Here is a 25,914-nt window from a genome sequence, read left to right as displayed (position 1 = left end):
TTAATTGTCATTCTATGATGGCAAGCCCCCAGGGGCTCAGCATTCACTTGCTGAGTTCGGGCTTGGCGACCCCGGGGTCCTGAGCTGGGGACTGGTCTGCGCCGCCAGTGTCCTGTCACCGTAACCCCCGGACATGCTTCAGCGACCACCGTACGGCGCGGCGGTGAAATGTTGTGTGCTGCGGGGAATGGTAATCTTGGCTTGACCGCCTGGATTGCGAGGAAGGCCAACCTCTATAAAAACCCCTCAATCTTTCGGTGTGCTCCGCGCCTAGAAGATGCATGGCTGTTGGGGTGGAACAGTCGCAAGCGGGCAACCTCTGGGGCACCTGCCGCACCCCAGTTGTATAAGGCTTACTCAGGCACGCGGGGCTCTGTCTGAGCGGACTTTTAGTTCCCTAGCTGCTCGTGGGACCACAATGGACCCTTCGACCTCTACATTTCCCCCTACCAGTGGCTTGGGTGGGCCGCTGGTAGGAAAACACACCCAATCGAAAAAGCGGCTACGCGCTGCGAGTCCTCCAGCGCCTGGTGTTGCTAGAGGTTTAACAGAATGTAGTAACGGAGCACATGCTGATAATCAGAATGTGTTTTTGATTATTAAAAGGAAGGAGGGTAGCTTTGAGAGGGTTTCTCCCTTTTACATCCACAAGGGTCTTGAGGGAATTGCAGGAACACTGAAATCTGTAAAGCGACTGCGCAATGGGACTCTGTTAGTTGAAACTTCTAGTTCCCGTCAAGTCGCTGCCCTTCGGAAAGCAAATTGTCTAGGAGAGTACGCTGTCGAGACCGAGCTCCACTCCACTTTGAACTATAGTAAGGGTGTTGTGACGTGTAGGGACTTGGTGGATATCCCCATAGACGTGCTAAAATCTGAGTGGGCTGACGAAGGAATTGTTGACGTGCAGCACATTATGAAACGAGTCAATGGGGACCTCGTCAAATCTGACTCGTTTATTCTCACATTCAGTTGCCCGAGACTCCCGGATCATGTTAAAGCGGGGTTCTTACATTTGTCCGTACGGCCATATTTCCCCAACCCAATGCGCTGTTTTAAATGTCAGCGCTTTGGGCATACTACGTTGGGGTGCAATGGGATAGCCACGTGTGGTAAATGTGGTCAGCCTGCCCATGACGGAGCCGATTGTTCATCGCCTGTGAAGTGCGTGAATTGCTCTGGGAGTCACCCTGTCTGGAGCCGGATCTGCCCCATCTATCTCGAAGAGCGGAAGGTACAGGAGATTAAAACATCTAAGCGCATCCCCTATGGTGAGGCCAAGAAGATCTTTAAGGCCATGCAACCTCCTGTGTTTTCCACATCTTTCGCTTCCGCTCTCAAAAAACCGGTACAACTGGCCACTGTTGCTACACAAACGGAGGTTGCTAGTGTTAGCACTAAAACCTGCGCTTGCCAGTGCACTTGTGCTGCTGCGGTTGTTTTGCAATCTGCGGCTCTCCCCGCTACATCGGACAAGGCCGTGGTTGCTGACATTGAGGTACTTCCAGCCTCCCCCCATATGGCGCCTTCTGCCCAGGCGAGTCAACCTCCAACTGTTGACAAGGCTCTGCATTCCAAGCCCCCCAAGACAAAGCCTCAGAAGATGAAGGTTCTGCCACCTGAGGAGACTAGTCAGCGTCGGTCCGATGATGATGCCATCGTACTGTCTGACATCTCCCGTGGATCGTCATCGGATCTTATGGACATTGATGTCGACCGGGGGCGATCTTCTCGCCCCAGGAATAAATCTCCGGCCAGTACGGTCTCTCCTCCAAAGCACAGAGGCAGGGTGAAAGTTCAGCCACCCTGATCACTGGCTCCCATATTACAGTGGAACCTGAATGGTTTCAGGACGCATGTGGCCGAATTACAACTCCTCATACGAGAGTGCCCCTTGTGCTTATGTATCCAAGAGACACATTTTCGGGCCACTGATTCTCCTTCTTTACGCGGCTATACCGCATATCGAAAAGATGATCTGACGGGGCAAAGGGCAAAGGGTGGTGTTGCGGTTTTTGTCCGTGATGTGCACCCCTCATCTGAGCTCCCTCTCGTCACTGACTTGCAAGCAGTTGCAGTTGACATTCTTGTGGGTCGGAGGCTCACAGTCTGTTCTGTTTATTTACCACCTCCGGATGCGATAGACTCTGAGGCTCTCACGGACCTTATTAGCCAACTCCCTCGCCCATTTCTTCTTCTGGGGGACTTCAACGCTCATAATGTCTTATGGGGCTCTCCGACTACTTGCCCCAGGGGTCGCATTCTGGAAAGCGTCATGATGTCTGAAGAACTGTGCCTCCTCAACTCTGGTGCTCCCACTCATTTCTGTACTGCTTCCGGATCGTCATCGGCTATTGACCTTTCCTTTTGCTCTCCAGCACTCGCGGATTCTGCTCTGTGGGAGGCTGCAGCTGACCTCCATTCTAGTGACCACTTCCCCCTCTGGATTCGCCTCCTGGATGAGGCTGTGGCATTACCAGTGCCGCCCCGGTGGCACCTTTGCAGAGCTGACTGGACACTTTTCAGCCAACTGGCTGTTTTGGAACACCGTGCCAGCGTCCACGAATGGGTAGACCATGTTGCAGCCGTGATCTCTCATGCTGCTGAATTGTCAATCCCACGATCATCCGGTCATCCCAAGAGGCGTCCTGTCCCTTGGTGGACCACTGAGTGCCACTCAGCCATCCGCGCCCGCCGTGCAGCACTGCGCCGCTTCAAGTGCCGTCCCTCAGCTGACAATCTTGCGGCCTTTCGGGTGGCAAGGGCCAGAGCGCGGCGAGTGATTAAAGAGAGCAAACGACGGTCATGGCAATCGTTCTTGAATTCCATCTCTCGCTCCACTAGTTCTACGAAAGTATGGGAAGCCATCAGGAGGATTTCCGGGAAACTCAGCCAGCTACCTGTCACGGCATTGCTGCATCAGGGATGTCTCCTCACGGCGCCGAGAGACATTGCCCAGACACTGGCCATGCATTTTGCGGAATCTACCGCCACTATTAACTGTGATCCAGATTTCTGCCGCTACCGCACTGCCGTCGAAAGGGGTCACTTGGACTTCCGGTCTCTAAATTCTGAACCCTATAACTGCCCCTTCACAATGTGGGAACTGGATTCTGCGCTGTCTGTGGCTCATGATACTGCGCCTGGTCATGATCAAATCCGGTACAGCATGCTGCGGCACCTGTCGCTGCCATCCAAGGAAGTTCTCCTGCACTGTTTCAATATGATATGGTTATCTGGCACGTACCCTGACTCGTGGAGGGAGGCAATTTTGATTCCCCTCCTCAAACCAGGGAAGGACCGAACGCATCCCAGTAGTTATCGGAGTATTGCCTTGACGAGCTGTGTTGGGAAGACGTTGGAACGCATGGTCAACCGCCGCCTGGTTTGGCTGCTCGAGACCAGGCAGCTCCTTAGCCCCTCTCAGTGTGGCTTTCGGAGATGTCGTTCCACTATAGAAAACTTGACCCTGCTTGAGGCCGCCATCCAGCAGGCCTTTCTACGTAACCAGCATTGTCTAGGGGTCTTCTTTGACATTAATAAGGCGTATGACACTACTTGGCGCCGCCTTATTCTCAATCAACTCCATGAGTGGGGCTTTCGTGGCCGTCTCCCCATCTTCATTCGGTCCTTTCTTTCTCACCGCCTCTTTCGGTATCGGGTTGGTAATGTGCTATCGGATTTGTACGTGCAGGAGAATGGTGTTCCTCAGGGCAGCGTTTTAAGTGTCACCCTCTTTGCCGTTGCTATTAACAGTATCACGTCCACTATCCGGAGTCCTGCCCAATGCTCCTTGTTTGTGGACGATTTTGCTGTTTTCTGTTCTTCCTCCAGTCTTGTCAGTGCTAGTCGGCAGTTACAGCTTATGATAAAGCGCTTAGAGGCATGGACTGCAAAGACGGGTTTTACCTTTTCTGCAGACAAATCTGTGTGTGTTCATTTTAATCGTTCTCGGCGTCTTTTTACCTCCCCTGAATTGCGTCTGAGGGACACTGTTCTTCCTTTAAGAGACACTGTGAGGTTCCTGGGCCTCACTTTTGGTTCCAAGTTGTCGTGGTTGCCTCACTTTAAAGACCTCAAGGTGCGGGCCCTGAAGGCACTGAATATTTTGAAGTGTCTGAGCCATCGGTCCTGGGGAGCAGATCGGGCGCGTCTGCTGCAGTTTTATAGGCCTTTCGTCCGATCGCGTCTTGACTATGCTTGCACCGTGTATGGGTCAGCAAGGCCTTCGTATCTGAAGATCCTTGACGCAGTACACCATGAGGGTATCAGGTTGGCCACTGGTGCCTTCCGTACCAGTCCCATCCCCAGCCTGTGTGCTGAGGCAGGGGAACCGCCGCTCGCCATCCGGCGGACACTCCTCATGGTGCGACGGGTGTGTCATTTCCTTGCCTGTCCTACCTCCCCTGCGTACCCTACCGTTGCCCGACCGCCTATGGAACGTCTCTTTTCCAGTCGTCCCAGGGCAACAAAACCATTTGGGATTCATGCCAAGCATTTGCTTGAGTCCCTTGGTGTGGAGCGTGTGGCCCCCCAACGACAAGGTTTTACTCGCCTGCCTCCCTGGTTGCTCCAGAGGCCCAGCATCCTTTTAGACTTGTCTGAGAACCGGAGGAACTGCACTCCGGCGTTTGTGTTTACCTCCTTATTTTACGATATTTTAAACCAGCATCCGGACCATGTACCTGTATTCACAGATGGCTCTAAACAGGGGGACACTGTTGGTTGTGCTGTTGTTTTCCCTGATCGAGTCGTCAAGTTACGGCTTCCTGCGGTGTTTACCATCCTCGATGCCGAATTGTTTGCAATATTGCGGGCATTGGAGCAGATGAGATGTGTTCCCAGTATTAAGTTCCTCATCTGTTCTGACTCCCTGAGTGCCCTTCAGACCATTCAACACTTGTACCCAGCGGATACGGTCGTCCAGAACATCCATGATGCCCTACTCCACCTGCAACGGCAGGGGAAGGAGGTTTCTTTCTGCTGGGTGCCGGGGCACGTGGGTATTAGGGGAAACGAACTGGCGGATGTGGCTGCCAAAGATGCATGTTCCCTCCCTCACGTTGTTGAATGTGCCGTCCCCCTCCATGCTGTAACCTCCCTTTTGCGTTTTCGTGTTATGCATCAATGGGAAGAGGAGTGGTTGGCAGTTTCTGACAATAAGCTGCGTCTGGTAAAGGCCACTACGCGACCATGGCGTACGTCCTACCAGTCATACAGGCGGGATGAGGTTCTCCTCACTCGCCTCCGCATTGGACACAGTCCCTTCACGCATGGTTTTTTACTCCGGCGGGAGGACCCCCCAATCTGCAGTGCTTGTGGCGTCCAGAATACTGTCTGCCACATTTTACTTGACTCTTTTATTCTCTGACCAGAGGGCGGTGGTTTCCTTGCCACCGGATTTGCCCTCTATTTTGCAAGACGACGCAGCGACTGTGGTTAAGGTTTTACGGTTTTGTGTCCTGTCCAATCTGTTGCCTCGGATTTTAGGGAGAAGGTTTTCATGTGCTGCTGGGTGACTGGCTCACCCAGTTTTTAGGTAAGAGGTCCGCCAGTCACGATTACCTCCTTGTTTCACTTCGGTATCTGTTCTCTTTTCCCTTTTCCTTGTGTTTCCTTTCCCTTTTTAGTGTGTTTCTTCTCCTCTTGTTTTGCCTCTGTATGTGCGCATTTGGAACTGCGTCAGGCCTGTGTCTTTTAGCCGTTCTCCTTGTTCGGCGTCCGTCTTCGTCCCTTCACCGCCTGTGTTCCTGTTTCTATGCGCTTGGGCGCTGATGACCACGCTGTTTAGCGCCCGTAAACCTCAAACACACACACACACTATGATGGCAAACTGCATTCATTATAAACTGTTGTGTGTACAGTGTCATTACATTCCTCTGGATAGCAAAAAAGCTAGCTGGATTTAATTCACTAGTTCTTTCAACTGTTCCACTCCCTCCTCCGGCGGTTCTCTGGAACTGAGATCTATTCCCCAATTTCCCGCCCGACAGTAGCGTATGATATTGTAGTGGACCCATGTTGCAATCTCAAACACCTTGGGCCTCCATTTTGCAGAGATTTCAAGCTGCTTCCACTATCACCCTGGCTTCCTTCATTGGAATGGAGTGGTCAGAATTGTGACTGCAGCAATTTCACCTTTACAATGAGGGACCTAGATCATGCTCTACCTCATCCCGATCCTCTGCCCCAGGGCCAGGCGATGTTCACATTCAGATGTAGCAGAACCTTCCTGTTGCAGGCAAGCACTTTCTCCTTCATATGTACAATCACATGTGGGCAGAGGGGACATTTCCCAGACACTGGCGTGAAGCTAGTCATACCTGTACCTAAACTTGGTAAGGACAAATACCTTCCTTCCAGCTACCACCCCATTTCTCTCACCAGCGGTGTTTGCAAGGTGATGGAATGTATGATTCAAGCCTGGCTGGTATGGTGGCTCGAGTCTCGTAATTTACGAACCACTGCATAGTGTGGATTTCGAGCCCACTGTTCTGCAGTTGACCATCTCGTCACTTTGTTCACCCATGTCATGAATGGTTTTCTGTGGAAATCCCAGACTTTAGCTGTGTTATTTGTTTTGGAGAAAGCCTACGACACTTGCTGGAGGATTGGTATTGTCGGTACTCTTTACACATGGGGCTTCTGTGGCCACATGCCCTGTTGCCTTGAGCAATTTTTAAAGGACTGTGTTTCCAAGGTAAGCGTGGGTTCTGCCTTGTCGGACACATATATCCATGAAAACGGTGTGCCCCAGGTTTCCGTCCTGAGTGTCGTCCTCTTTGTTATCACCATTAACCCTATAATGGCCTGTCTCCCACCGGGCATCTCTGTCTCTCTCTTCGTTGACAATTTTGCTACCTATGGCAGTTCTCTATGGATTTGTCTCATTGAGTGGCATTTTCAGCGATATCTCGATCTTCTTCATTCATGGAGCTCCGACAATGGCTTTTGTTTTTCCTCCAACAAAAATGTTTGTATGAATGGCACAACTGGTTTCTTCCACCATCTTTACATCTTGGGCCTTTTGCTCTTTCGTTTGTTGAAACTGCGAAATTCTTGTAGCTCATGCTAGATAGGAAACACTCTTGGTCTTCCCACATGTCTTACCTGGCAGTCTGTTGTGTGGGATCCCTCAATGTCCTACATGTTCTAAGTGGTACTTCCTGGGGAGCAGATCGAAACTCCCTCACCCATTTGTAATGGTCCCTTGTCCCTTTGAAATTAAGACTATGGTTGTTCCGTTCATACATCTGCATGTCTGTCCCTGTTATGCTGTCTCAGTACTATCCACCATCGTGGCATCCATTTGGCCACGGGCGCCTTTTACACTAGCCCATTTGAGAGTGTGCAGAAGCTAATGAACTACTGCTCTGCTACCGCCATGACTTTCTCCTCAGCAGGTATGCCTGCCATTCATCTGCCATGCGTGGCCACCCATCCTATGCCTTCTTCTTCTTCTTCTTCTTCTTCTTCTTCTTCTTCTTCTTCTTCTTCTTCGATGACTCGTTTGATCACCGGTGTGGGGCACATCCCTTTTCTATCTACTTCCTGGAGTTCGCTTTCGGCTTTTGCTCCAGCAGCTTTCACGGTTGGTGTGAACCCTTCACCACCTTGACTTCATGTGGCGACCCGCATTCATCATGGCATTCATTTGCTTATTAAGGACACTGTGCCAGCCTTTTTCTAGCACCTTCAGTTTCACAATCTTTGCATGGAACATCGCAATAGTACTTTTGAGTGCACTGTTTGCTCTCGTATTGACCATGGTGTCGGGTGCGCCTTCGTCATTGGCACCAATGTCTTTCGGTATCGGCTTCCAGAACACTGCTCACTATTTACAGGAGAGCTCTTCGCCCTGTATCAGACCATGCAGTACATCTGGCAATACAGGCTTTTCAATTGCGTCATCTGCTCAGACTCTCTGTGCCCTCCAAAGCTTCTGTGTGTTGTACACCATCCATCCCTTAGTGCAACAGGTCCAGGAAAGCTGTCAGTTGCTCACTCTTGATGGAGCCACTGTGATGTTTGTGGGTTCCTGGTCACATTGGTCTGACAGGAAACAAGGCCACCGACACTGCTGCCAAGGCTGCAGCCCTCGTACTTGGGCCCATTGCTTCTTACATTTCCTCCGATAATCTCTGTATTGCTGTCTGTTAGCAGGTGGTTTCAATTTGGCATCACCACTTGTCCTCCCTTCATGGAAACAAGCTTCGGGTTATTAAGCCTCTCTCTGCAGCTTGGATGACCACCTCTTGGCCCTCTCACTGTGAGGAGATCATTTTAGCTAGTTTCGATATCAGGCACTGTCTTTTTAGCCATCACCGTTTAAGTGGTGCTCCCCCACCACATTGCACTCAGCCTTTGACGGTCCACCATTTCCTGACGTAATGCCCTTATGTTTGCCATCTGAGTGATCAGCCGTTTTAGCGAATGACCTGCAGACTGTCGACCACGTTTTATATTGTATCCGCCATAGCAATCTGGCAAAGGCCATTTAATTTTTTGTACCTGCCTTCTCTTCCATCGATTGGGATTAAAGTGTAGGCATTTTTTTACTCTGTTTGTCTTTGTGTTCTATAGTTTTGACGTGGGCCTATGTGACCCTAATTGTTTTTGTACCCAAAAAACAAAACAAAACAAAACAAACCCTCCACCACCACCACCACCACCACCACCACCACCCCCTCCCATCCCCTTCCTGGATTAGTTCCTCGGCCCCAGATACAAACTGTTTTTCCTGGGTCATGAGGGCCTCAATCACTCAAACTGTGTTGCATTGTTTGTTCCCCCTGATCTTATGGGAGTTTCAGGATGCCAGTGATTTTTCACTGATAGTTCTAAATCAGCTGATAAAGTAGGATAGCCTGGGTTCCCGGGTTCGATTCCCAGCGGGGTGAAGGAGTTTCTCTGCCTCGTGATGACTGGGTGTTGTGTGATGTCCTTAGGTTAGTTAGGTTTAAGTAGTTCTAAGTTCTAGGGGACTGATGACCATAGATGTTAAGTCTCATGGTGCTCAGAGCCATTTATACCAAGTGGGATATGCCTTCATGTCTTCTGTTGGTACAGAACACCATCGCTTGCTTGCCATGTGTGGGGTCATTACTGTGGTATTGATCGCCATCTAATGGGCTCTTTGCTTTATTAAATAGTCTTTCCTAACCTGGATTCTGCTCTTGCTCAGGGTGTTTCCTCCTACCCCTTGGTGTCTGCCGGGTCTCTGCCTTCCACCACTTCTTCAGTTGATTCCTTTGGGTTTCCCACCATGTGGGTTTCCCACCATGTGAGTATCCTAAATAATGAACTGGCTGATCATATGATTAGGGAGGGTAGCCACCTACACCCTTGTTCTCCGTGATCCCTCTAGTTGCATATTTGTGGCTTTGCTTCAAATCCAGTTTTCCTCAACCATGGGCTTACTCTTTTGGGAGGGGAGGGCGGGACTACCGCCTCTCTAGTAAGCTACATGCAATCAAGGAGACTGTCATGTGGCATTCTTCCCTCTTCCTCTCCCAGCAGTAATCTACCATCCTCTGCCATCTTTGTATCAGCCATACTAGGTTGACCCATGGTTTCTTACTCCACAAAGAGCCCCCCGCCCCCCTCCCTCATGGTGATCTGTATTTTTCTGGACTGCCCCTACCTTTTGGCCCCTCACACTGGATATATCCTCCCACCTCCTGGACCCAGGTGTTAGCAGATGACCCTCACTTGGTTATGCCTGTCCTCGGTTCTCTACATGAAAATGGTTTGTCCTCCCAGGTTTAAGTATCTGAATTTCCTTCAGGAATTGGTATCCCTTGGTTAGTGTTGGTATTGGTTATGGAGGCCTTGGCGTTGCCTATACACTTGCCAGATCCCCCACTCCCCCCCCCCCCCTTTCTCCTTAAGTTTTGTCTTGTCTTTTGTATCATTTTATTTCCCTTTTTCTTGTGTCTGCTTCCCTTGGTGTTGTCCCTGTTGTCATTATTACGGTATGGTATGGGAATCGGGAAGAGTCAGTGGCTGTGCTGATGACCCAACTTGTGTAGTGTTTCTGGAGCATCCCTGCTCCCACCGTTCCCTTCCTCCTGTTCTTTACTCTTCCTGCTGTCCCATTGTTCCTTTTTGGTTCTTTTTTTCCCTGTTTTCCATTCTACTTAACTGAATTGTGGTGTTTGTGTTCCTTGTTTCTGCCACCTGAGGTCATGGGCTGATGACTTCGCTATTTGGCCCCCCCCCCCCCCCCTCCCCATATCAACCAACCACGTCCTCTGCATTACATGAAGACAATTAGTGAGGAAGATGGTTTTTGTGCGGGAACAAGCATGCTTTATTCCAACTGCTAAAGAGATTATGTAATCTAGGCATTTCAAAAGGGTGTTGCTGTTTTTTTTTCTTATGGTACCTGTTGTTTTACAAATATGCCTACACACACCCTACACACACAACCAGTTTGTAGTGATCTGCTGTGAGTTTCTATACATTTTTACTCAGTTGTTCATTTGTTTCTTCATCACCAATTTCTCCAGGACATTCACCATTTTTAGAATGGAAGTTTCATCCAGTCGCACCATTCCTCGCATCATTCTCCTACAATCTGTCAGGAAGCATGGGATTTCATTTCCATTTCCATCCAGTAAATACTCCAGTGAAGTGCTCCATATTTCCAGTAATTCATATTTTTGCTAATTCCTCAACAGCGGCATCAACATTCATGAATCCTAGTGATCTGTAAAATATCTGTTGCTGTGATAGCAAAATCATGAAGTAACTGATATGTCTTCTTACCAATTCCAGAGGTACTGTAAGGCTACTTTTGCACTAGTAGCTGGAAAGTGCCAGTATACAAATTTTTACAGCACTTAAATGCAGCAAGTTTTGCAATATCCGACTTTCTAAACATAAATAGGAGCACCATGTACTATACTAGACACAAGTTTTTTTTATGTTTTCATTGAAATTGTTACTATTTTATATATTTTGAATCCTTATTTTAAATATTCTGTAATTATTACTTATGACTTTATGATGGCTTCAAATATAAATTATGTTGTGATGTATAACTTGCAGTTTGAAGCAGATAGACGAGCAATTATTATTACAATAAATTCATTTGGCACTGAATTAACAAAGGATGATCGTGCCAAACTGTATCCTCGTTGTGGGAAGCTACATCCTGATGGTCTAGCTGCTTTGGCACGTGCAGATGACTATGAACAAGTAAAAGCTGTAGCTGAATACTATGCTGTAAGTATTATACTCAAGAAAATCTTTGGTCTGAATGTTTCAAATTTTATCAGTAGTAATTACCAAGATTAAAATATTTTAGAGCTTTTAAGAATGGTTTAGTGAGATTGTTAGCAAAGTAATCTGCTGGGGGGGGGGGGGGGGGGCGGCCTGATTGAAACTGTAAGATTTATTAAACACGTTAGCAAGATAAACAACATTACATGAACTCTCATACAATGCTGTCCAGAATAAAGAAACACAAAAGATATTTACATAAGTGAGGCGTAGATTTTAAATTCTCACCCTAATTATAAATTACAGAAGATAAAATTTTGCACCGATCAGTGATTATAGTCACAGGCATAATGGGCTAAAATTGAAAAAGAGCTACAGGAAAGTGAGTGATGTGTCTTGTAAACACCATTTTGGGAAATGTCTTCTATAAGGAGAAAGTCTTCCCTCCTGCCGTTACTTTCAATCTGACTGCATAGTCTTGGCAACAATGAAATTCTAGGAAATGAATTTGTTCTGACTGAATTATGTCAAAGTAATAACAGCAGGTGGTAATGAACTTTTTGGGAAACTGTAAAACTTAAAAGGATTGCTGCATCAGAATTGAAATGGTAGTCCTTCTTATTGCTTCAGGTTGTCACTGTAGAACTACTTCATGTCGAGTGAATTGTGGCTTTTGTAAGCTTGTTAATGTTTTCAGTTAGTACAAGGAAAATGTGAAAAGTTCTTAGCTGTTTCTACAGAGATGGCATTGGTATTAATGACACATTTTTGTTACATTGACATCTGTCGTACAAAGTGCAAATAAGGTGTTAAGTTTCTCTGTGGAATATATTCTTTATATGGATTTTTAAAGTTTTCATATTGTGTGTATTTCATTGATATGGTTTACTTTTTGTTTATTATTTTTTTTCATTTTGTTGTTCAGCTAATTTAGCCTTTAAAAAAATAGGTGATGCCTCTTTAATCTTGAACTAACAAATAAAATTTCAGTAGATGTTTCCATGCCTCTCTGTTTTCTGCCAGTTGAAATTTGCAACTGTCTTCAATTCTTTATCCCAGAGGTTGGACAGTCTGCTTAGAGTTTTCATCTTACTCTGGCAACCCCCTCTGCTACTACTATTCATTCATAAACAAGAAACACCATCTAATTATAAAATTATTTATTTTGGTTTATTGTCTGTAAATATTCATTCATAGTTGATTAATTTTTGTAGGTCATGCCAATTTATTTCAACTGTTTTGAAAAGTGTGATTGTATTCAGAAGTGATTGTACTCTTGAATACACAAGAACAGTATCCCAAGAAAGCAACCATAGATGAAAACATTGAGGAAGTGCACAAAATGGTATTTCACAGATTGTAGTTAGACATATCAAGCCATGGGCTTGGTGAGTGTGGCACTGTTATTGAATCATTTGATTGATACAGCTGATTCGTTTAGCAATTTGTTAATGGTAAGTGGTTCCACCACTTTATACCAGTAACAAAATGGCTGTGAAAGCTGGTTGAGTTGCAGAAGAGAGAGAGAGAGAGAGAGAGAGAGAGAGAGAGAGAGAGGTATATCAGATTTCCTATGCTGGAAATGTGGCGACCCCATTCTGGGATGTGGCAGAGATTCTTGTTGTTGATTAAGTCTTCTTGGGTGGAATCTCATTTATTGACATAGAAGGAAACCAGGTTTTAAAAAAAGGCACTATTTTGATTGCAGAACAATTACTTGCCATCAGCCTGACGAATTTTACATTGCCCTTGTTTTTATAGTGTGACTATTTCCACAGAAACCTAATTATGCCCCATACATTTCGCAGTAGACTGTTCTGATGTTTGTGAGTGTTCTTCTCTCTATATGTGGGGTACAGTTGTAAGTGGCAACAAAAAGCTTATGAAAATAGTTAAATCACTTACAGGACAGTATAATGTTGTCAAAAGAAATAATAGTACAATAAGCTATCTTAAAGCATTGCAGTGCTGAATGGTTGTTTGGTCTGTGCTATGAAAAGGTATTCAGTGGATGGAAGAACTGACTGTCAGATCAGTTGATTATTCCTGTAGTTCCTGTCTTGTTATTTAGCATCTATTTACATTGGGGTGAGTTCTTATTCAACCACATAAGTGTGCCTCTTTCTATAATTAAAAAAAAGTGTGCAGACGAACGAAAAAATAAGCTAATAACATCAGAAATTATTGCTCCTAGAAATAGAGTGAGAAGTTAGAGTGAGTGAATTTGAGGTGAAAATTGGAACCATTCTTCAAACTTTGGAGGAGCAGGAAACACTATGAAAAAATGGCCTTATGCAATCTAACATATTAAACAATAACAAAGATAGATTGACACATTTATGAACATCATATAAAATGATTGTAAGGTATACTTTTAACTTTTTCTGTTAATTGAGCTCTGTGCACTGTTACTTAGGGTAGTAACAAAAGAACTGATAATTTTTATAATATTGAAATTAGCTGTATTCTTTTCTTCTTCAGGAATACAGTGCTTTATTTGAAGGTGCAGGGAACAACCCAGGAGAAAAAACACTGGAGGACAAATTCTTTGAACATGAGGTAATGTTACTGCTATGTTATATGAACTGTAAGGATATATACTGCACAATATCATGCATATTGGTATACAGTGTGTGTGTGTGTGTGTGTGTGTGTGTGTGTGTGTGTGTGTGTGTGTGAGAGAGAGAGAGAGAGAGAGAGAGAGAGAGAGAGAGAGAGAGAGAGAGTGAGTGTTTGAGTGTTTGTGAGCAGTTATGGTTTTTACACTTTGACTTCAATCAATATCTGATTCTCTCACACAGCACTGAGACTAAATATATATCACTTTGTATCCATTAATATTAGTGTGAACAAAGCAAATAAATGAAGAAAGTGAAGCTACTAGTGTAACAACATATGCTCGACTTCATAAGACACATTCTAAATGTGCTGGTATTCCTGCGATTTAAATTAAAGCCTTCATAAATGATAAATGATGGCTTTAAGTGGGCTAACAATGTAGTTCAGAGTGATTGTTTCTGTAATTAGCGTGGCTCCTGTCCCTTTTACTACAAACATAATGGCAGGTTCTCCATGTGTGTACAAATATATATTAACAGCACATTTTTCTCCCAGTCTACTCAGCTTTTACTTACACTGTTTGGATGCGTGACAGTACACTTGAGATAAATCTTGTAATTAAGGCATGTTGTTTGCAGAGCAAGGAGCATTGCCTTGCTGTCACAAAATATCTCACAGCAGTGAACTCACAAGGCCTAAACTACAGCAAGCAATAGAAAATAGGGAGAAGAGTGTCTGGCAAGTTTCTTGGTTTGGTTGAACATTCTACTAAATCCACAAATTTGAGATGCCAACGTGAGGGTTTATGGCGTCATGGCACATTACCAACAACGCTTTTTCCTAGAGAAGGTTGACAACAGTTGGAGTAAGAGCCTACATAGTGATGGTGTACTACACTCTGACAATGGCCACTGACAACCAGGATCCCGTTTTCTACTGCTGTCAGAGACTGTGGCAATTTAAAATTGGAACTTTGGTTCTGAACAGCAGTGAAATGGGGAATGCTCATGTCTTATATTGAATCTGCTGTCTGCAGAGTCTGAGGTCCAGCAAACTGTACCTGGATGTCATTGAATGCAAAACAGTATATTAGTGCACCGGAGAACAAATGCTAAGGGAGTGTTGGTCTCATTAGTATGAGAGAGTCCTATGTGATTCCTGGTATCCACGAAACTATTTTTCTCTTCCAGTATAGGTTCGAAAGGCATTTTTTCAACCATGAAAATGTGAACTTCCTGTAGACAGCACTCTCTCTTATGCAGTTGTAATTTTTTTTAAAATCCAGAATTGGTCTATGATAGCACTTGGAGGCATCATATCCTTGTACAGCTCCACATGTTAAGTTTCTGCATTTTTTTTTCCAATGTTGAAAAGACCCTCTCTTCTTATATACTTCTGATATACTTAGATACTTAAACTTAAATAACAGAATTTTGTCTCGCAGAGATCCAGTTAACGGTAAGTTCTCTATAGTACCTGCTGTAAAGTGTCTTAATATTGTTTATGGATAACTTTGTAATTTATAGTTCTCTTTCTCCTTGCAGAAATTACTTGTTAGTTTTGATATAGTTGGGTTAGTAGCAGCATCTTCAGTCCAGTTTCTTCTTTTTTTCTTATCAACCACGTCATTATTTTAAAGTTGACATTTTTTACTTTATCTGCTCTCAAAATGAGCATTTTTGCCCATAAAACCCTGTTTAAAAATGCTATATGATTCTTTGCCTCACATCTGATAAATAACTTACATGGATATTGTACCTTAAGGATTTGAATGCATTTAGGGATATCTTAAAAGCACTTCAGCTGTGGATATATGGCTCTGAAACTAGCCTGACTCCAATTGGCTAGTCTAGTGGATGAGATAATTGACTTCAGTTGACGAGGAGCAATGTTCAGATTTCTGTGTGATCATGTAGATGAAGGTTTTCTTTATTCTCCTTAAGTAATTAAGGCAAATGTCTTTATGGATGCTTTGAAGAAACCAGGGCCATTTTCATGCCACATCCTTGTTCCTGCCTAGCTATTACAAACTGTTCATTGAAGGATGAATAGTGGTGGGGGGACTAAAATGTGATATATGTTGGAAACTGATTAAAAACTGCTGCTTAAATAATTAAAAGGGAAATTTTGAAAGAAATTGGAAGGTACACGTATCCCGAGTGAACTTTAACTGACATTAGTATCAACAGACCCTCAATATTCAATACATATATTCAGCATTTAAATTTACGTACTTCTTTTTCTGTTACCATCATTGTGCATTGAGATTGGTATGACAATACTGGTTCTGGATCGCCCATCTTCTGCTCACGTAAATTATTCTTGTCTGCTTCAATCCTCTTGATGCAGGATTCTCAGCATGTCTTGGAATGATGAACAGTTGGCTACGGTCATCGTGAATGTACAAATAAACTTTACTAGCTCAACCAGTTTGTATTACACCTTTTAATGAACAATTGGAATATGTATAAAGAAAAGAATGAGGGAGATAAGAAAATAATAATAATAATAATAATAATAATAATACGTTACATTACAAGGAAAATTAAACACTAATCCATCTCTCCATATTCGTCTTCTAAATTAAGCTTGTGAGCTATAAATTGCAGTCCAGTGTTCTCTCTTTCCTTGTTGTGTGACTCACAACCAGTGACATTCCATATGTAGTTTGTGTAGCAGTAGAGTGAAATTTGATGTACCATCTTGAAACAATAAGGCCATCTGTGATCTATTTCAAGCAGAATGTTGTGGCGCTTCATAGGGATCAAACTGGCCTTAAATTCAGTTCTCCACTCTGAATGATAAAGGGTACAGAATTATTTATATTTTACAGGAATGCAAAGTGTACTGTGTTTATAAGATTTAGACAATAGTTTTTATATATTTTAGCTCAGTGCTGCATATCTAATATTCTAATATTGGACATGTATAGATCTTAAGAAGGCTGCATTGGTAGTCCCTGAATGTGCTTTGTAACTGGTTGTGTGTTAAATTATGGCAAGGACATGTTTCTTTTTACCACCTGAGCTGGCACCTAATAGGTTAGAAGAAGAGGAGGAAGTGATACATGTTTTATTGGATCAATCCAATTACTTTATATCTTCGAAAAGTGGTAATTTTCATTGATATATTATTATGTATCCTAGCAGGCACAGACCTGTTTTTGTAATTGACCAACTTGAATTTTTCCAATCCTTTCTTTCAGTGTGACTCATCAGTGTATGTCAAAAGTATATTTCAAAACAAAGATTGTATGAGCAATTCTTAACGCAGATAATATAAAAGTAATGGGTTTCATCCCAATCACTACATAGCTTTTGAGTAAAAATTCATACATTATGGCAGCTTTAAACTTTCACGTATGGAATCAGATCATTATGCCAATAGCTTAGTTAGAAGAGGGTGCAGAAGTCTATGCTGGAGGTAAACTAATCTCCTGTTCAGACCTCTGAATACATGTTGCCCAGATGGGGTTATTTGGTCCAGGGTGAATGAGACTAACATTCTACCAGCAGGAAGTGGTATGTTGTCATTAGCTTCTAAATTTGTGATACCTTTGTGGTACTTTTTACAATTGTTGCAATACTGACTTTCATTTGATGTAGCTGATATGGTAAAGATCATGTTACAGTTACATCATTTTTAGTGACCACTCACCTGGCTGAATATATCAGCAAGAAAAAAATATTATCTGAAAGATGTTTCAAAATTAATGCTGTACACATAGTCTGCTATTATTCAATGGTGACTGTAATGACATCAATCCAAAGAAGGAAGCAACTTGCTCTTCAGCAAGAATGAGGAGCTTCCCTACTGCTGAAACTATTATGTGTATTGCAAAAATTGCTCTTTAACTAATTATAGTTAAATATGTTTTGAGTTAATGAAAAGTGTGACACTATTAAGAACAAAAGGAAGATTATGACATAATATGCCAGTAGCTACTTCACTGAAGACCATTAGCATGGGCAGCACCAACACATTCAAACAAGCAGACAATAGTGTAATATGTTATTGGATTTACTATGACAATCAGCTAGTATCCATTTGTACATCTGTATAAGTGGGAAGTAAATATTAAGAATGGTGGTTTTTATTTCAAGTGCATCAGTAAAATGTTATAATCCTATGATTTTAGCATTTATTTGTACTAGAAAGGGATCACAGATTAAAAGAGTGAATTACATCAGTAATCATCATCTTTTGTAATATAAAGGCAAAACTAATTCGTTGATTTGCATTGTGCTCCCTTCATTTTATTAACTGTTTGAGATCCTTTTGTCTTTTGGGACAACAATTGCAAAGTTAATTCAGTGTTTTTCATTTTTAATTATTTTTACGACATTTTGTCTCTGATCGGCTTCATCACGAAACTTTCATTCATTATAAACGCACAAGTTGAAAAAATGTTCCGTAGCCAAAATCTGCTCCTACATATTCTTTGTAAAATCTTGCCTAGTCTTTATATTCCTTCCAGCGGACCTCCCACCCGCTACCCCATTCCAATTTTTCTCAGAGATGTTACCCTCTTTTAATTCTCAAGGCTCCCCACTCTGGCATTACAATTATACAGCATTGGGCTAGCTTTAAACTGTATCTGTTATTTTTGCAAGATAACCAGGAACAATAACTTGCATGCATTATTTGTGAGATAAACATTTGGTCTACACAAGTTGAAAGAGCATTCTGGACATCAACCAAAGAAGCTATCTTAAGCTACTTGTCTATGCCTGTATGGGTAGATGTTACCCTGTCGTCTTGGAATCCTTGGACTAAGGGAAGCAATAGTTACTCAAATATGCTCATAATTTCCCAGAGCCTTTACAGAGTGAAAATATTCTGACCATGTAATCCAGAAACATATTTCCCATGACACCAGGAATCCTACCTTGGCTGTGAATCAACCACTGACCAGTAATTCCCTTATCATGCAAGACTTAAGCAGGAAACTCTGCTACTGCTTATCACACCTGGAAGTGGGTGTTATCCTGATCAAAACTCTATTGTGGGCCTCCAGAATGTTCTATTGCCCACACAACCTATGTAACATCATATTGTCTTGCTATCTGGTGCCCTACAGCCCCTTTCACCTGTGGATGATCCATGTGCAATACCTGTCCCATAAACCAACTCATCCACACCCCCTATTAAACACTTTTCACAGCCATTTCGTGCAGTTAAAGGTAGGAACATGTATGAAAGCAGCCATGTCATCTAACAGCAGTGCTACAATTACTGAGCAGTGTTCTGTGTAACAGTGACAACTAACCTGCTCCCAACTCACACGAATTGCCACCTGCAAACAATGGTACCAGTTTTTGAACATTGTGCACACCACATTCATCAGTATTTAAACAGCTGTTTTACTACCCAAGCCATTTACAGCCTCCTGTTTCCCCATTACTATATGGCTACATACCTGCTATTCAACCTCTCGAAGCAGTCAACCCTCTTAAACATCTGGAATTAAGTATATGGAGAGATTTAAGGTGTCTTGAGCACACAAAATAAATAGCAAGAAAGGCAAATGCACGACTGAGATCCATTGCACAAATCTTTGGGAAGTGTAGTCCACCCTTGAAGGAGGTGGCTTATAAGACACTTGGATGACTTATACTTGAATATTGCTTGTCAGTCTGAGACCTGAACCAGAGAGGAATGACAGAAGAAATAGAGGAGATCCAGAAAGAGCAGTGCACTTCATAACAGGTCGTTTTCGATAAATGGGAAAGCATTGTGGATATGCTCAACTAAATCCAGTGGCAGATGTTTCATAAGCTATCTTGCAGAATATAGATGTACTATTTCCTCTAAATTATAAATTTTACTCCCCTTCTGCAACTCTCTCTCTCTCTCTCTCTCTCTCTCTCTCTCTCTCTCTCTCTCTCTCAGCATATGCCTAGGTGTGCATTCTTGAGTGTTGTGATGCAATTATGCCAGAAGAGGTGAAAGATCTTAATGAGCTTATGGTATCTCAGTGTCAACATGACACCCATAGGTAATCCACTGACAGGGTGTTGCCTTCTTTCGTTTCTGTTTCTTTTTAATAGTGGATGGATCACATCAAGTGGTAAGTTACTAGACACACAAGTAGGTCTTGAAATTATTATGTAGTAAGAGAACTTGGACTAAGAATGAAGAAAGCATTATCTGAACCCTACACATTTCTCTTTTCAGGTACGATTGAATGTGAATGCATTTTTACAACAGTTCCACTTTGGTGTGTTCTATTCGTACTTGAAACTGAAGGAACAGGAATGTCGTAACATTGTATGGATTGCAGAATGTGTTGCCCAGAAACACAGGGCAAAAATTGATAACTACATTCCAATATTCTGAGACAATTTCCACTACTGTAATATATTTAAAAGTTATGTGCTGAAGACCAGTGATATGTCTTCACTTAGTGTGTAAAAACAAAACCTGATTCTTCGTTGCATGTGTCACTCTTTTTATTTGGTAACTCATTAAATTATGCAATAAAAAAGCGTGCATAAAGTACACCATGAATTTGTAAATAGAATTGTCATATTGTTTCCCACATCCTTTCACAGTAAAGTATTATGGGCTGGGGTATATAAGGGCAATAGGTGTAACAATGGTTTGGTGGAAGTATAGTGTGTACAGGATAATGATTGTATAAAAGTATTAAAATTGAAAGAATATACATTCTTCAAATGTTGTAGTGTTTGTATTTTTTGCCTTCAATAATAATCATACACTGTCATTTAGAGGAGCTATTTCAGTGTCTTAAATTAGAACAACTTCCATGTACATATTTTGGCATGTGTTCAGTATTAATATATATTGATTTATACCATAGAAGACATGTTTTTAAGCACAGTATGTAAAGCTGACATTGTTAAAAAATACTAATTGTTGTATTAAATATTCATTGTGACCCCAAATTTTGTACATATAGGATAGTGGTTTACGTAGCAAAAAATGTGACTGCAGAAAATTTTATTGTGATGTAATATTTTGTTTCCCAGTCCGTGTTGTACATTCCTGTTATTACAGACGCATGTGTCACATACCTATACATCATGTAATATTTGTGTGTGTGTGTGTGTGTGTGTGTGTGTGTGTGTGTGTTAAAGCCACAGATTGTACAAACTATGTATTATTCAAGAAATACAGTTTTCTTCACAAATCATTAATTTTCCATTAATTGCTCAGTAAGTTGAAAGTGAATCTCAGTCCACTAGTTAAATCATTGACTTGTGAATATTATGCATTAATTTGCCTGCAGAAATTGCAACATATAAGCATAAACATGAGCAATCATTACATAGGCTTGCATTTCTGGGAGAGGATAATACTTCGTTATGCATTTACAGATACTAAGACTTTACTTGCTACTTTCTTTCTTATACAAAGAAAGTGTCTGTTCGTGTCATTCCAGTTACATTTTTTGTTCATAATACTCAATATTTGTAACAGTCGTTGGTTTATACATCTCTCATCACTGTATTGTGGCCATAAGTAATTGCATGTGCGCGCACACTGTTGACGTTTTTGCAGATGTCCTTTCCCCATGACAATTGTGGTTATAGAACCAGTGTATCAGAAAACTGACAGTACTTTCATCCACTTTCAAATATGAGTTACTGAATTTTGCCTGTCTACATTTAGCATGGACTAGTGTGTCAGTGAGTACCTCATTCTAAAATATCATATATATGGATATTGTAAATTCTATGAACTCTTGAGGCCAAGACTGTTCAGTATGTAATATGTTTGGTGTAAGACCAAGCAAAGGGTGCAGTAGTTATCACACTGGACTCGCATTCAGGAGGATGATGGTTCAAACCCGGGTTTGGCCATCCTGATTTAGGTTTTCAATATTTTCCCTAAATTGATACAGACAAATGTTCCTCTGAAAGGGCACAGCTCATTTCTTCCTCATCCTTCCCTAATCCGAGCTTGTGCTTCATCTCTAATGTTCTTGGTGTCGACGGAATGCTAAACACTAATCTCATCCTCCTCCTCCTTGGATTTCCGTAAAGTGATGAAAACTGATTTCACACTCATTTGTGTCCTTGGTTCATCCTGTTTAAATAATGTTGCTCTACAAACTGGGGGAGGGGAACCTTGTTCGAAAGACAGCAGTTCTGGCCCATGCATGATTACTGGAATTTAATCCACAAGAAGACTAGGAAAAGTACTCAACAGGTTTAATAAGCATACCAGCTTCAAACTCGGCAATAAGTGGAAGGGGGCAGTTAATACAGAGATACTATCGAGAATTATACTTGATAGCTGACATTCTGCTGTGATGGTGTAGGTTAAGTAGCACTATTGATACTTGCGTATCCTCGGATTGCAGGTGGTACTATTACAGAATTCACCCTTTTGTGTTTCCATCTTCTGTATATCACTAGAGACCAGATTATATGCATCATAAAAAATTTAAAATAGCCATGAAAATGCATGAAAAGTGTCAAAATATGCAAGATCAAATAAAAAAAAAAAAAAACGTGGTAGTTACTGTGTACACTATATCTTAGTTGAACCTGTGCGTATCAATTACGAGGAAGAGTGCCGGCCACGTGAAAAATCAGTACATTTAGAATGGTGATATCATTTTCTGAATACTTCTGGTACAGGTTAGGAAGGGGGCCTTTCTGTTTCTGGGATTATTTTCTAAAAATTTGGAAACTGGGGATGCATACCGTGGTTAAAGAAGTTTTCCTTCTTTGAGATTGTTGTTGGTAACAAGCAGATGTGATGCGAGGGAGTCGCAATGAAACAATTGATATGTACAGAACCAACTTTGAGATGTATCGCACGCAGAGGGACATGTTCAAAAGCTCCATAATATTTTATTTAAAAACAACATACACTCATTAATTTTTTTGAACAGCATTAACTATTAATTAATACTATCGGACCAAAGCATCATTTACAATTTATTGTACATTTTTCCAATATTTTAAACATAAACGACCGAGTACTGTTACAAATTTTCATTAGTAAGATTTTGTCCTTGATCACTCAAATCATTTTTATAAGAAGAAAAGGACCATTCTACATCAACTGTGGTAACTGGGCAGTATTTGAATTTGGGTGCTATGTTGGCAGTTATTGTTTCTGGTAAAAGTTCACCCATCCCATTAATAAAACTATCAATTGGCACAAGGGTTCAAAGCCTGGGTTATTGTTTAAAATGTTTTCAAACGTTTATTAAGTTTTCTTGGGAATACCTCCAGCTTATGAGTAGTTCACTAGAATAATTTGATCTAATAACTGAATAGTCATTTAGTGCCAAACGTGAATTCCAAGCTTTTTAATACTTGCAGGTATATGGGAAAAACGAGTGCTAGTCACACCAGTGTCTCTTAATACCGGAATCGTTAAACGCTTCCTTGCATTGGCAACCTGCCAAAGCCTCTGCACTATCGAACTCATTTACTACCCCTCTAATGGCCTCAAAATGTTCATTGCGAAACACCACAGCTTCTACCCACGTACCCCAACGAGTTACCAGTGGTTTGGGAGGTAAAGGCACATTTGGTAGTTCCTCTTTGTAGGTCTTGATGTGAGCAGGAACCTTTAGAAACGCTTTCTTTGTGGATGAGATCAGTTTATTTACAGTCACAAACGTGGAATGTACTTTAGCAGGGTGATGTACCCCATGAGCAAAACACCTCGTATGAATGAAATTGGTATAAAATACTCAGAGGGCTTTTCCTGCTTTGATCATATAAGGAGCAGCATCTGAAATAAACACGAACACCCTTTCATCTGCAGAAGAGTCAGGAAATATTTCCTAATACACTTATTCACAAAGCTGGTGATCACAGAATGATTTACTTTTTCAAGTTCTTTGCAGGCTGCTAAATAGTATTGCAATTTAATGGTCACAAGTGCCTGTAATTTCGTCAACTGAAATCAGAATAATGCTGTCCCTGAGTTCACTGCATATTGTAAGTTTGTGAAAAGGAATATTGCTTGCAATGAATGCTTCAAATAGATCCATGTTAAACAAACCTTTTTTTTTGTCACCTTTGGACAAATCCCTGCTATTGCAACTTGCTGTTTCCAGAGGTTGTTGCTTTCTTCTGCATTCCTGTGATATGAAGACTTGTCTTAACATGCTGGTCTATTACAAACCCTTTTTTTTTTTTTTTACGAAATGTTTCTCTCACAAGCTTGACAATATAAAACAATTCTGTCACAAGTAAATTTTCCAGGATGGTCAGCTATCCAGAAAACGTTTCTTTTTTCAGGCAAGGTGGCGAACAACATGTTACGCACTATATGTTGTAACATGTTCAACTGTGTGCAAGTAAATAGAAAGCTAAACTGCTTGCATAGTTTAATTTAATTGTTGTTGACGTGTTCGGTTTGACAGCAGAAGGGATTAACTGGAAGGGTGGGCACAGGAGCATTGACTATCAGTTCCTGTTCCTCTTCTGTAATGAATTCGCTAGGCAGTGGCCTCTTGGTTAGCGACTGCACACAGTTCTAGGTCACAGTCAATCTGAGAGACATCAAAACTAGATCGAGCTTGCATGCCTGACTAAATTTTTAAAATATTGTAAACAGAGCGAAAATAAACATCGTCACTAGTTTTTAGTTAAAATATGCAATAACTGTTAAAAAGGGCCAAATATGCAAATGCATATGCAACAAGTATCTCTGGATATCACAGTGTAAGCTGACATACAAGAAAATGTGCATCTCATTTAAGAGGTGCTCCCACGTGTTTTTCTGTGTCACATGCTTTTTCTGGGCCTATGAAATATTTTCCAAAAATATGAAATTTTATGAATCTGAGCTGGAAAAAGATTTAATTGACAATACTCAGATAATGAAGCAATTTTCACCTTTGGTGTAACTTTACTTTGTAAGTGTAGTAGCGCCTCAGAGAACTAATGCCTTAACATAGAACCTTGAGTTATCTTGTTTTTATTATTTTGACAGAAACTTAAAATCCAAAAGGATAATCGTGCAACTTAAGAAAAGACCTTAAAAAAATAAAACCCACTTAAATCCATTGCAGCACTGATAGTTGTGTGTACGCCCTCTAGAGAGTACCTGTTAATACATTTGTAGCCTGGCTGATGTGTTTTGGTTGATGTAGTTGCCGCTAGATATTGTTTAGTTTGTTATGTCATGTTCCGTAGATCATTTTCCTGATTATTTTATCAAGATGATGTGGAACAGGTCAGATTACAAGATACATATATATATACTCACATGTATAGTGCTAATATTACTGAAATTTTTAGTTCTACACATGAAACTACACTTAGATGTACAATGTTTTTTCCTTTTTTTTTTATATACCATTTCTGAAACAAACTCGTCCATGAAGTAGAAGGAGTTGTCCAAAAGAAATGATTTTAAGCTAGATTTCAAACTTGATCTGCTACCTGCCAGACACTATGTTGTTGGGCAAATGATCCAAGACTTTTGTTACTGAATAATGTACTCCTTTTTGAGCAACTGACAGCCTCAATAACAGATAGGAAAGTTCATTTTTCCCTCTAGTGTTGTACGTATGAACATCACTGTTCTTCACGAATTGAGATGGGTTATTTGTAACGAATTTCATTAGCGAAGATATGTACAGTGATGGTGCAGTTAAAATACCTAACTCCTTGAAAAGGTGCCTACATGATGTCCTTGGGTCAACACCACTAATTAGTCTCACTGCTCTCTTTTGTGCAGTCAATACTTTGTCCAAGTGATAAGTTACCCCAGAAAACTATTCCATAAGACATTATTGAGTGGAAATTGTCTTTACCGTGTGCAGCTTTGGATGCTCGGCGACAAAACACGTACTTTGACTCATTGGTACTGTTGTTTAGGCAATGCTTTATTTAAAAAAAAAAAAAAAAAAAAAAAAAAAAAAAAAAAAAAAAAAAAAAATTATGGTAGAGAAGATTGACATTGAATTTAGCAGCTATGAAAGTGAAATAGTATGTGATGTTAACACCATTGGAGACTGAAAGTAATGACGGTTTCTAAGTTGAGGGATAAATGTCCTCCAGTGGTAAGGGATACATACATCCAGGTGTGTTCCAGGCAGCTCCTCCAAGATTTATGTCCACAGGAAACCATTGTGAAATACATGGTTAGACTTCATAGCTACACAGAAACTAAAAAAAAAAAAATGGTTTC

At 41.7% G+C, this 25,914-nt stretch overlaps 1 protein-coding gene across 1 annotated transcript in view; it reads left to right on the top strand.

Annotated features, from left to right (window-relative positions):
• Positions 1-20,938, top strand: part of LOC126272119 (V-type proton ATPase subunit d) — a 67,311-nt gene extending 46,373 nt beyond the window's left edge. Inside the window, exons 5-7 of the mRNA XM_049974717.1 lie at positions 11,050-11,226; positions 13,705-13,782; positions 19,960-20,938. Of these exons, the coding sequence (XP_049830674.1) occupies positions 11,050-11,226; positions 13,705-13,782; positions 19,960-20,121 (417 nt within the window). The 3' untranslated portion in view covers positions 20,122-20,938. The remainder of the gene's footprint in view (positions 1-11,049; positions 11,227-13,704; positions 13,783-19,959) is intronic.
• The last annotated feature ends 4,976 nt before the right edge of the window (positions 20,939-25,914 follow it).

Source organism: Schistocerca gregaria, chromosome 5 (genome assembly GCF_023897955.1).
Source record: "Schistocerca gregaria isolate iqSchGreg1 chromosome 5, iqSchGreg1.2, whole genome shotgun sequence".
NCBI lineage: Eukaryota > Metazoa > Arthropoda > Insecta > Orthoptera > Acrididae > Schistocerca > Schistocerca gregaria.
The sequence above is the reverse complement of the archived record's forward strand: the minus strand, read 5'-3'. Positions and strand labels throughout refer to the sequence as shown.